Genomic DNA, 12,249 nt, shown 5'->3' on the forward strand with positions numbered 1-12,249 from the left:
TACTAGTTTATCTAGCTTGTCCTGCGTTGCATATAATCGATGCGGTGCCTGTTCATTTATCATCGAATCACAGCCTACTTCGCCAAACGAGTGATTTAAGCGCGAAAAAAGCACTGTCGTTACTCCAATGTGTACCTAATCGTGAACATCAATGCCTTTCTTAAAATCAATACACTGAACTTCTGGAGAGAGTTTGCTGCACTGAAAGTAAAGGGGCTGAATAATTTTGCACGCCCAATTTTGCAGTTTTTGATTTGTTAAAAAAGTTTGAAATATCCAATAAATGTCGTTCCACTTCATGATTGTGTCCCACTTGTTGTTGATTCGTCACAAAAAAATACAGTTTTATATCTTTATGTTTGAAGCCTGAAATGTGGCAAAAGGTCGCAAAGTTCAAGGGGGCCGAATACTTTCGCAAGGCACTGTACATGGCACATATTGCACTTTTACTTTTTTCTCCAACACTTTGTTTTTGCATTATTTAAACCAAGTTGAACATGTTTCATTATTTATTTGAGACTAAATAGGATTTTATTTATGTATTATACAAAGTTAAAATAAAAGTGTTCATTGTTAATTCAGTATTGTTGTAATCGTCATTATTATTATATATACATATATAAAAATAGGCATTGTTTATTTTTGTTTCTCCAATAATCGGTATCGGTGTTGAAATATCATAAATCGGTCGACCTCTACTGTATACTTTCAAGACGAGCCGTAGTGAGAAGAACACGCGGCATCGCGTGACTCCAAGTTGACTTCGATACAATGGTTATTATATTACATTTACATTTACATTTAAGTCATTTGGCAGACGCTCTTATCCAGAGCGACTTACAAATTGGTGAATTCACCTTATGACATCCAGTGGAACAGCCACTTTATATCAATATTGGCGCATAAAGACATTTCTCACATAATTTATTTTACCGACGCAAAAATATCCCATCATGTCGAACCTAACAAATGATCTGTCTGCATTTATAAAATTGTACCGAGACTTCCTGTTTCCATCACAGCTGTGGTGATGTTTTTGTATACAGTATGACTTTACTCGCATAAAACCTGTGGATGGAAACGTGATTATAGAGAAAGAAAGAGACAACAAAAAAATGAGAAAGAGAGAGAAGAGAGAGCAGAGACAAGAGGAAAAGAGAAAGAGAGAGAAGAGGAGAGACAGAGGGAAAGAGAAAGAGAGAGAAGAGAGCACAGACAGAGGGAAAGAGAAAGAGAGAGAAGAGAGCACAGACAGAGGGAAAGAGAAAGAGAGAGAAGAAAGAGCAGAGACAAGAGGGAAAGAGAAAGAGAAAGAAGAAAGAGCAGAGACAAGAGGGAAAGAGAAAGAGAGAAGAGAGCGCACAGACAGAGGGAAAGAGAAAGAGAGAAGAAAGACAGAAGAACGACAGAGAGAAAGCAATAGAGAGGGAGGGAGTCGTACCGATCCTCTGTTGCGTCGGGTCTTCATGCTATGCTTGCCGCTGAGTCCATCCTCATCCTCTTTGACGGGTTTGAACATAAACGGAGGCGGGTCCACGGGCTTCTCGATGGGGGGCAGCTCGCCGTACTTCTTAAAGTGGATACGACAGTCTGTACACAACAAGATGTTCTCTCTGCCCCCGTGGTGCCAGTCCTTAGAGGCTGAGAGAGATGGCAGAGACAGAGGACTCACACATCACTACACACAGGGAGACAGAGGACTCACACATCACTACACACACGGAGACAGAGGACTCACACATCACTACACACAGGGAGACAGAGGACTCACATCACTACACACGGAGACAGAGGACTCACACATCACTTCACACGGAGACAGAGGACTCATACACACAGCTAGAGAGGGAGACAGAGGACTCACACATCACTACACACGGAGACAGAGGACTCACACATCACTACACACAGAGACAGAGGACTCATACACACAGCTAGAGAGGGAGACAGAGGACTCACACATCACTACACACGGAGACAGAGGACTCACACATCACTACACACACAGAGACAGAGGACTCATACACACAGCTAGAGAGGGAGACAGAGGACTCACACATCACTACACACAGGGAGACAGAGGACTCACATCACTACACACAGGGAGACAGAGGACTCACATCACTTCACACGGAGACAGAGGACTCATACACACAGCTAGAGAGGGAGCCAGAGGACTCATACACACAGCTAGACAGGGAGCCAGAGGACTCAAACATCACTACACACAGGGAGACAGAGGACTCATACACACAGCTAGACAGGGAGACAGAGGACTCACAGCTAGACGGAGAGACAGAGGACTCATACACACAGCAGAGAGGGAGACAGAGGACTCATACACACAGCTAGACAGGGAGACAGAGGACTCATACACACAGCTAGACAGGCAGACAGAGGACTCATACACACAGCTAGACAGAGGACTCATACACACAGCTAGACAGGGAGGCAGAGGACTCATACACACAGCTAGACAGGGAGACAGAGGACTCATACACACAGCTAGACAGAGGACTCATACACACAGCTAGACAGGGAGACAGAGGACTCATACACACAGCTAGACAGAGAGACAGAGGACTCATACACACAGCTAGACAGAGGACTCATACACACAACTAGACAGGGAAACAGAGGACTCATACACACAGCTAGACAGGGAGACAGAGGACTCATACACACAGCTAGACAGGGAGACAGAGGACTCATACACACAGCTAGACAGAGGACTCATACACACAGCTAGACAGGGAAACAGAGGACTCATACACACAGCTAGACAGGGAGACAGAGGACTCATACACACAGCTAGACAGGCAGACAGAGGACTCATACACACAGCTAGACAGGGAGGCAGAGGACTCATACACACAGCTAGACAGGGAGACAGAGGACTCATACACACAGCTAGACAGGGAGACAGAGGACTCATACACACAGCTAGACAGGGAGGCAGAGGACTCATGCACACAACTAGACAGGAAGACAGAGGACTCATAAACACAGCTAGACAGGGAGGCAGAGGACTCATACACACAGCTAGACAGGGAGGCAGAGGACTCATACACACAACTAGACAGGGAGACAGAGGACTCATACACACAGCTAGACAGGCAGACGGAGGACTCATACACACAGCTAGACAGGCAGACAGAGGACTCATACACACAGCTAGACAGAGGACTCATACACACAGCTAGACAGAGGACTCACACACACAGCTAGACAGGGAAACAGAGGACTCATACACACAGCTAGACAGGGAGACAGAGGACTCATACACACAGCTAGACAGGGAGACAGAGGACTCACACACACAGCTAGACAGGGAGACAGAGGACTCATACAGGCCACGTCCCCGTCTCCGTTTTGAGGTGGGATTTAAACTGATCACAAACCATGAGGACTGTCACACCAGGTCGCGGTGATGGTGTAACACAGAGATGATGGTACTTACTGGTGGTGAAACAGTGTCTGCAGGCGTAACCCTTCAGCTCCTGCTCACTGTCTTCACTGTCCAGGTCATCTTCATTGGCTGAACTCAGGTCCACTGGAGGAGAACAGAACACACCTTCTAAATTAAAACACGACTTTCCTGAAAAAAGTACCGTCTGGAAAAAATAACTCGTCCAGACCCCCCCCCGTCCAGTCCCCCCCCCCCGTCCAGACCCCCCCCCGTCCAGACCCCCCGTCCAGTCCCCCCCGTCCAGACCCCCCGTCCAGTCCCCCCCCCGTCCAGTCCCCCCCCGTCCAGACCCCCCCGTCCAGACCCCCCCGTCCAGACCCCCCCGTCCAGACCCCCCCGTCCAGCCCCCCCGTCCAGACCCCCGTCCAGACCCCCCCCCGTCCAGCCCCCCCCATCCAGACCCCCCCGTCCAGACCCCCCCCCGTCCAGACCCCCCGTCCAGACCCCCCGTCCAGACCCCTCGTCCAGACCCCCCTCCTCAAATTACAATGCTGTCACATTAACATTGTTAAATAACAATGTATTAATTAAGGTTTGATCCCTCCAACACAGTAGTACAAAACTGGAACACTTGGAAAAAATAATAAAATAATAAAATAATAATAATAAATATATATATATTCCACAATAAAATGTATTTCTTCTTCCACTTACATAACAGAACTCTGAGGAGGGGGTTTAGACGGGGGTGGAGAGGTGGTGTCCTACTAACAGAACTCTGATGAGGGGGTCTAGACGGGGGTGGAGAGGTGGTGTCCTACTAACAGAACTCTGATGAGGGGGTCTAGACGGGGGGGTGGAGAGGTGGTGTCCTACTAACAGAACTCTGAGGAGGGGGGTCTAGACGGGGGGTGGAGAGGTGGTGTCCTACTTACAGAACTCTGGGGAGGGGAGTCTAGACGGGGGGGTGGAGAGGTGGTGTCCTACTAACAGAACTCTGAGGAGAACTCTGAGGAGGGGGGTTTAGACGGGGGGGTGGAGAGGTGGTGTCCTACTAACAGAACTCTGAGGAGGGGGGTTTAGACGGGGGGTGGAGAGGTGGTGTCCTACTAACAGAACTCTGAGGAGAACTCTGAGGAGGGGGGTCTAGACGGGGGGTGGAGAGGTGGTGTCCTACTAACAGAACTCTGAGGAGAACTCTGAGGAGGGGGGTTTAGACGGGGGGTGAGGAGGGGGGTTTAGACGGGGGGTGGAGAGGTGGTGTCCTACTTACAGAACTCTGAGGAGGGGGGTCTAGATGGGGGTGGAGAGGTGGTGTCCTACTTACAGAACTCTGAGGAGGGGGGTCTAGACGGGGGGTGGAGAGGTGGTGTCCTACTTACAGAACTCTGAGGAGGGGGTCTAGACGGGGGGTGGAGAGGTGGTGTCCTACTTACAGAACTCTGAGGAGGGGGGTCTAGACAGGGGGTGGAGAGGTGGTGTCCTACTTACAGAACTCTGAGGAGGGGGTCTAGACGGGGGGGTGGAGAGGTGGTGTCCTACTTACAGAACTCTGAGGAGGGGGGTCTAGACGGGGGGTGGAGAGGTGGTGTCCTACTTACAGAACTCTGAGGAGGGAGGTCTAGACGGGGGTGGAGAGTTGGTGTCCTACTTACAGAACTCTGAGGAGGGGGTCTAGACGGGGGTGGAGAGTTGGTCTACTACTTACAGAACTCTGAGGAGGGGGTCTAGACGGGGGGGTGGAGAGGTGGTGTCCTACTTACAGAACTCTGGGGAGGGGGGTCTAGACGGGGGTGGAGAGTTAGTGTCCTACTTACAGAACTCTGAGGAGGGGGTCTAGACGGGGGGTGGAGAGTTGGTCTACTACTTACAGAACTCTGAGGAGGGGGTCTAGACGGGGGGTGGAGAGTTGGTGTCCTACTTACAGAACTCTGAGGAGGGGGTCTAGACGGGGGTGGAGAGTTGGTGTACTACTTACAGAACTCTGAGGAGGGGGTCTAGACGGGATGTTGACGGGGGTGGAGGTTTAGTGTCCTACTTACAGAACTCTGAGGAGGGGGTCTAGACGGGGGGTGGAGAGTTAGTGTCCTACTTACAGAACTCTGAGGAGGGGGTCTAGACGGGGGGTGGAGAGTTGGTGTGCTACTTACAGAACTCTGAGGAGAACTCTGAGGAGGGGGGTCTAGACGGGGGTGGAGAGGTGGTGTCCTACTAACAGAACTCTGGGGAGGGGGGTCTAGACGGGGGGTGGAGAGTTGGTGTCCTACTTACAGAACTCTGAGGAGGAGGGTTTAGACGGGGGGTAGAGAGTTGGTGTCCTACTTACAGAACTCTGAGGAGGGGGGTCTAGACGGGATGTTGACGGGGGTGGAGGCAGTGCGTGTCTTGATGCGTCGGAACACAGGCTGGCGACGGTGTCTACGGTGGGCCCTGGACGACGCTGCCTCAGGACTCTTCTTCCAGTAGTAGTAGAAGGTTATCAACTCACCCTGCAAGGTAGACATGGGAGAGGGAGGATGAGAGCAGAACCACTGACAGCAGAACCCCTGACAGCAGGACCCCTGACAGCAGAACCCCTGACAGCAGGACCCCTGACAGCAGAACCACTGACAGCAGAATCCCTGACAGCAGAACCACTGACAGCAGAACCCCTGACAGCAGAACCCCTGACAGCAGAACCCCTGACAGCAGGACCCCTGACAGCAGAACCACTGACAGCAGAACCACTGACAGCAGGACCCCTGACAGCAGAACCACTGACAGCAGAACCACTGACAGCAGAACCACTGACAGCAGAACCCCTGACAACAGAACCCCTGACAGCAGAACCCCTGACAGCAGAACCACTGACAGCAGAACCCCTGACAGCAGAACCCCTGACAGCAGGACCACTGACAGCAGAACCCCTGACAGCAGAACCCCTGACAGCAGAACCACTGACAGCAGAACCCCTGACAGCAGGACCACTGACAGCAGAACCCCTGACAGCAGAACCACTGACAGCAGAACCCCTGACAACAGAACCCCTGACAGCAGAACCCCTGACAGCAGAACCACTGACAGCAGAACCCCTGACAGCAGAACCCCTGACAGCAGGACCACTGACAGCAGAACCCCTGACAGCAGAACCACTGACAGCAGAACCCCTGACAGCAGAACCCCTGACAGCAGAACCCCTGACAGCAGAACCCCTGACAGCAGGACTACTGACAGCAGAACCCCTGACAGCAGAACCCCTGACAGCAGAACCACTGACAGCAGAACCACTGACAACAGAACCCCTGACAGCAGAACCCCTGACAGCAGAACCACTGACAGCAGAACCACTGACAGCAGAACCACTGACAACAGAACCCCTGACAACAGAACCCCTGACAGCAGAACCACTGACAGCAGAACCCCTGACAGCAGAACCCCTGACAGCAGAACCCCTGACAGCAGGCCATGGAGACCATGACTCCAGATCACTGAGACCATGACTCCAGATCACTGAGACCATGACTCCGGGCCACGGAGACCATGACTCCAGATCACTGAGACCATGACTCCAGGCCACGGAGACCATGACTCCAGGCCACTGAGACCATGACTCCAGGCCACGGAGACCATGACTCCAGGCCACGGAGACCATGACTCCAGGCCACGGAGACCATGACTCCAGGCCACGGAGACCATGACTCCAGGCCACTGAGACCATGACTCCAGGCCACGGAGACCATGACTCCAGGCCACGGAGACCATGACTCCAGATCACTGAGACCATGACTCCAGATCACTGAGACCATGACTCCAGGCCACGGAGACCATGACTCCAGGCCACGGAGACCATGACTCCAGGCCACGGAGACCATGACTCCAGGCCACGGAGACCATGACTCCAGGCCACGGAGACCATGACTCCAGGCCACGGAGACCATGACTCCAGATCACTGAGACCATGACTCCAGGCCACAGAGACCATGACTCCAGGCCACAGAGACCATGACTCCGGGCCACGGAGACCATGACTCCAGGCCACTGAGACCATGACTCCAGGCCACGGAGACCATGACTCCAGGCCATGGAGACCATGACTCCAGATCACTGAGACCATGACTCCAGGCCACGGAGACCATGACTCCAGGCCACTGAGACCATGACTCCAGGCCACGGAGACCATGACTCCAGGCCACGGAGACCATGACTCCAGGCCACGGAGACCATGACTCCAGGCCACGGAGACCATGACTCCAGATCACTGAGACCATGACTCCAGGCCACAGAGACCATGACTCCAGGCCACAGAGACCATGACTCCGGGCCACGGAGACCATGACTCCAGGCCACTGAGACCATGACTCCAGGCCACGGAGACCATGACTCCAGGCCATGGAGACCATGACTCCAGATCACTGAGACCATGACTCCAGGCCACGGAGACCATGACTCCAGGCCACTGAGACCATGACTCCAGGCCACTGAGACCATGACTCCAGATCACTGAGACCATGACTCCAGGCCACGGAGACCATGACTCCAGGCCACGGAGACCATGACTCCAGATCACTGAGACCATGACTCCAGGCCACGGAGACCATGACTCCAGGCCACGGAGACCATGACTCCAGGCCACTGAGACCATGACTCCAGATCACTGAGACCATGACTCCAGGCCACGGAGACCATGACTCCAGGCCACGGAGACCATGACTCCAGATCACTGAGACCATGACTCCAGGCCACGGAGACCATGACTCCAGGCCACGGAGACCATGACTCCAGGCCACGGAGACCATGACTCCAGGCCACGGAGACCATGACTCCAGGCCACGGAGACCATGACTCCAGATCACTGGAGATCACTAGATCAATGCTCTTTACTGAGGGAGGCTGTCTGGCCACATTAACTAGTGCTCTTTACTGAGGGAGGCTGTCTGGCCACATTAACTAGTGCTCTTTACTGAGGGAGGCTGTCTGGCCACATTAACTAGTGCTCTTTACTGAGGGAGGCTGTCTGGCCACATTAACTAGTGCTCTTTACTGAGGGAGGCTGTCTGAACAGCCCTCCACGGTGTTAAAGGGTCTGAACAGCCCTCCACGGTGTTAAAAGCCTATTGATTGATTTGGTCCTCTCCGTCAGTGTTGCAACTTCTTCAGCAAACAGTGTCTGCCCCTCTCTCTCTAGCCGGGCCAGCTGGTGAGGGCAGGGATCTGGCTGGGGGTGAGCGTGCAGGTAGGGTAATCTGGCGAGACGTCCTGCTGTGAAATCTAATTGAACTGTGCAGATCAGATGTATCAAGCAGCGAGTACTAGAGCAGCCTGAGTGTGTTGTCTGCTCTGTGATTAATGACTGTTCTCTCCCCCCCAGCAGCCCCCAGCAGCCCTCCGCCTCTCCCCCCCCAGCCCTCCGCCTCACCCCCCCAGCAGCCCTCCGCCTCACCCCCCAGCAGCCCCCCCCAGCAGCCCTCCGCCTCTCCCCCCCAGCCCTCCGCCTCACCCCCCAGCAGCCCCCCCCAGCAGCCCTCCGCCTCACCCCCCAGCAGCCCCCCCCAGCAGCCCTCCGCCTCTCCCCCCCAGCCCTCCGCCTCACCCCCCAGCAGCCCCCCCCCCAGCCCTCCGCCTCACCCCCCAGCAGCCCCCCCAGCAGCCCTCCGCCTCACCCCCCAGCAGCCCTCCGCCCCCCCCCCCAGCAGCCCTCCGCCCCCCCCAGCAGCTCGACAACCCAACCCACGACCACCACAAACCAACACACAGAAAAAAGGTTGCTGTGGCCCTAAATCACTTACAGTAAGTCACACATCATTACATTATCCAGGAATAAAAGTCCACAAACTAAATTGCAGAGATTTGAAAAGGAAACTAACAGGAGTAGATGAGTGGAAAACAGGAAATGCTTCAAAAGGGATTGGCTGTTGATTAGAATGTTCTGGAACCACAGGGAAATAATAAAACCTTTGGCGCAGCGGTCTAAAGGCAACGCATCTCAGTGCTAGAGGCTTCACTACAGACACCCTGGTTCGAATCCAGGCTGTATCACAACCGGCCGTGATTGAGAGACCCATAGGGGCGGTCCACAACTGGCCCAGCGTCGTCTGGGTTTGGGCGGTTGTAGGCCGTCACTGTAAATAAGACTTTGTTCTTAACCGACTTGCCTAGTTAAATATGGGACAGCAGGGTAGCCTAGTGGTTAGAGCGTTGGACTAGTAACCGAAAGGTTGCAAGTTCAAATCCCCGAGCTGACAAGGTACAAATCTGTCCTGAACAGGCAGTTAACCCACTGTTCCTAGGCCGTCATTGAAAATAAGAATTTGTTCTTAACTGACTTGCCTAGTAAAATAAAGGTAAAAATTAAAAATAAATTGTTAAATAAAATAAATAGTTTAACTCTGCCTTGCTACTACTAGCTTGCATGAGTAGTAAATGGAGTCCATCTGCACCAGTTCAACGTAAACAGAGGGGATCTTTCGTAAGGGAAACAGTTCACACAGCGAAGCACGGCTCGATGAGGGGAGGAGTGTGTCTCTGTTCAGTCCTGTGGTTGTGAGGGGCCTCATGTGGTGAATTAGTATCAAACAGACAGATTTGACAGAGGGTTTAAATAGCTCCACCAACCTGCCTGCCTGTCAAAGTTTCTCTGAAGCCAGATATCCCATGATTTCTTGTTCTTTCACCAGACATAAACGTCACTAACTGTCATCGCAGCATTTGCTTGGGAATATGATGTTTGACTGGTTTATACCACGCAAAATGGCAAATGTATTTCACACCCCCAAAAAATATATTTCCACACTAAAACAGATCTGTCGAAGCCGGTGAAATATTGTTTTTACAATGATGTACTAACATATGAAATATGTTTTTGTCCAGAGAGCGAGCTACACGAGACTAGCTGAAAGCTCTCAGAACACGCTAGTGACAAAATAAGCTTGGTATTATATAAGGCCGTCTAGCATGCTGGCTGCTTCCTTCTGCAGGAGATGAGTGTTCTGGGGGATTATCGTCTGACAAGGAAAGGGCTCACCTTATGTCACCACGTCTGCTATGACCTCACTCTCTCTGCTTCCCTCCCTCTCAGTCTCACTGTCTCACTGCTACGACTCCCTCGCTCTCTCTGCTTCCCTACCTGACAGTCTCACTGCTACGACTCCCTGACTCTCTCTGCTTCCCTCCCTGACAGTCTCACTGCTATGACCTCACACTCTCTGCTTCCCTACCTGACAGTCTCACTGCTATGACCTCGCTCTCTCTGCTTCCCTCCCTCTCAGTTTCACTGTCTCACTGCTACGACTCCCTCGCTCTCTCTGCTTCCCTCCCTGACAGTCTCACTGCTATGACCTCACACTCTCTGCTTCCCTACCTGACAGTCTCACTGCTATGACCTCGCTCTCTCTGCTTCCCTCCCTCTCAGTTTCGCTGCTATGACCTCACTCTCTCTGCTTCCCTCCCTCTCAGTCTCACTGCTACGACTCCCTCACTCTCTCTGCTTCCCTACCTGACAGTCTCACTGCTATGACCTCGCTCTCTCTGCTTCCCTCCCTCTCAGTCTCACTGCTATGACCTCACTCTCTCTGCTTCCCTCCCTCTCAGTCTCACTGCTACGACTCCCTCACTCTCTCTGCTTCCCTACCTGACAGTCTCACTGCTATGACCTCACACTCTCCGCTTCCCTACCTAACAGTCTCACTGCTATGACCTCACTCTCTCCGCTTCCCTACCTGACAGTCTCACTGCTATGACCTCACACTCTCCGCTTCCCTACCTAACAGTCTCACTGCTATGACCTCACTCTCTCTGCTTCCCTCCCTGACAGTCTCACTGCTATTACCTCGCTCTCTCTGCTTCCCTCCCTCTCAGTCTCACTGCTATGACCTCGCTCTCTCTGCTTCCCTCCCTCTCAGTCTCACTGCTATGACCTCGCTCTCTCTGCTTCCCTCCCTCTCAGTCTCACTGCTATGACCTCGCTCTCTCTGCTTCCCTCCCTCTCAGTCTCACTGCTATGACCTCGCTCTCTCTGCTTCCCTCCCTCTCAGTCTCACTGCTATGATCTCGCTCTCTCTGCTTCCCTCCCTCTCAGTCTCACTGCTATGATCTCACTCTCTCTGCTTCCCTCCCTCTGTCTCACTGCTACGACTCCCTCACTCTCTCTGCTTCCCTACCTGACAGTCTCACTGCTATGACCTCGCTCTCTCTGCTTCCCTCACCTCTCAGTCTCACTGCTATGAACTCACTCTCTCTGCTTCCCTCCCTCTCAGTCTCACTGCTATGACCTCACTCTCTCTGCTTCCCTCCCTCTCAGTCTCACTGCTATGACCTCACTCTCTCTGCTTCCCTCACCTCTCAGTCTCACTGCTATGAACTCACTCTCTCTGCTTCCCTCCCTCTCAGTCTCACTGCTATGACCTCGCTCTCTCTGCTTCCCTCACCTCTCAGTCTCACTGCTATGAACTCACTCTCTCTGCTTCCCTCCCTCTCAGTCTCACTGCTATGACCTCACTCTCTCTGCTTCCCTCCCTCTCAGTCTCACTGCTATGAACTCACTCTCTCTGCTTCCCTCCCTCTCAGTCTCACTGCTATGACCTCACTCTCTCTGCTTCCCTCCCTCTCAGTCTCACTGCTATGACCTCACTCTCTCTGCTTCCCTCCCTCTCAGTCTCACTGCTATGACCTCGCCCTCTCTGCTTCCCTCCCTCTGTCTCACTGCTACGACTCCCTCCCTCTCTGCTTCCCTACCTGACAGTCTCACTGCTATGACCTTACTCTCTCTGCTTCCCTCCCTCTCAGTCTCACTGCTACGACTCCCTCCCTCTATGCTTCCCTACCTGACAGTCTCACTGCTATGACCTCACTCTCTCTGCTTCCCT

At 52.9% G+C, this 12,249-nt stretch overlaps 1 protein-coding gene across 1 annotated transcript in view; it reads right to left on the reverse strand.

The window, feature by feature from the left end:
* Nucleotides 1–12,249, reverse strand: part of LOC135527707 (arginine-glutamic acid dipeptide repeats protein-like) — a 259,138-nt gene that overhangs the window by 16,424 nt on the left and 230,465 nt on the right. The window contains 3 exon segments of the mRNA XM_064956220.1: nt 1,442–1,641; nt 3,461–3,553; nt 5,736–5,898. Coding sequence (XP_064812292.1) covers nt 1,442–1,641; nt 3,461–3,553; nt 5,736–5,898 — 456 coding nt within the window.

The sequence above is a fragment of the Oncorhynchus masou genome, chromosome 33 (genome assembly GCF_036934945.1).
Source record: "Oncorhynchus masou masou isolate Uvic2021 chromosome 33, UVic_Omas_1.1, whole genome shotgun sequence".
In the NCBI taxonomy this organism is placed as follows: domain Eukaryota; kingdom Metazoa; phylum Chordata; class Actinopteri; order Salmoniformes; family Salmonidae; genus Oncorhynchus; species Oncorhynchus masou.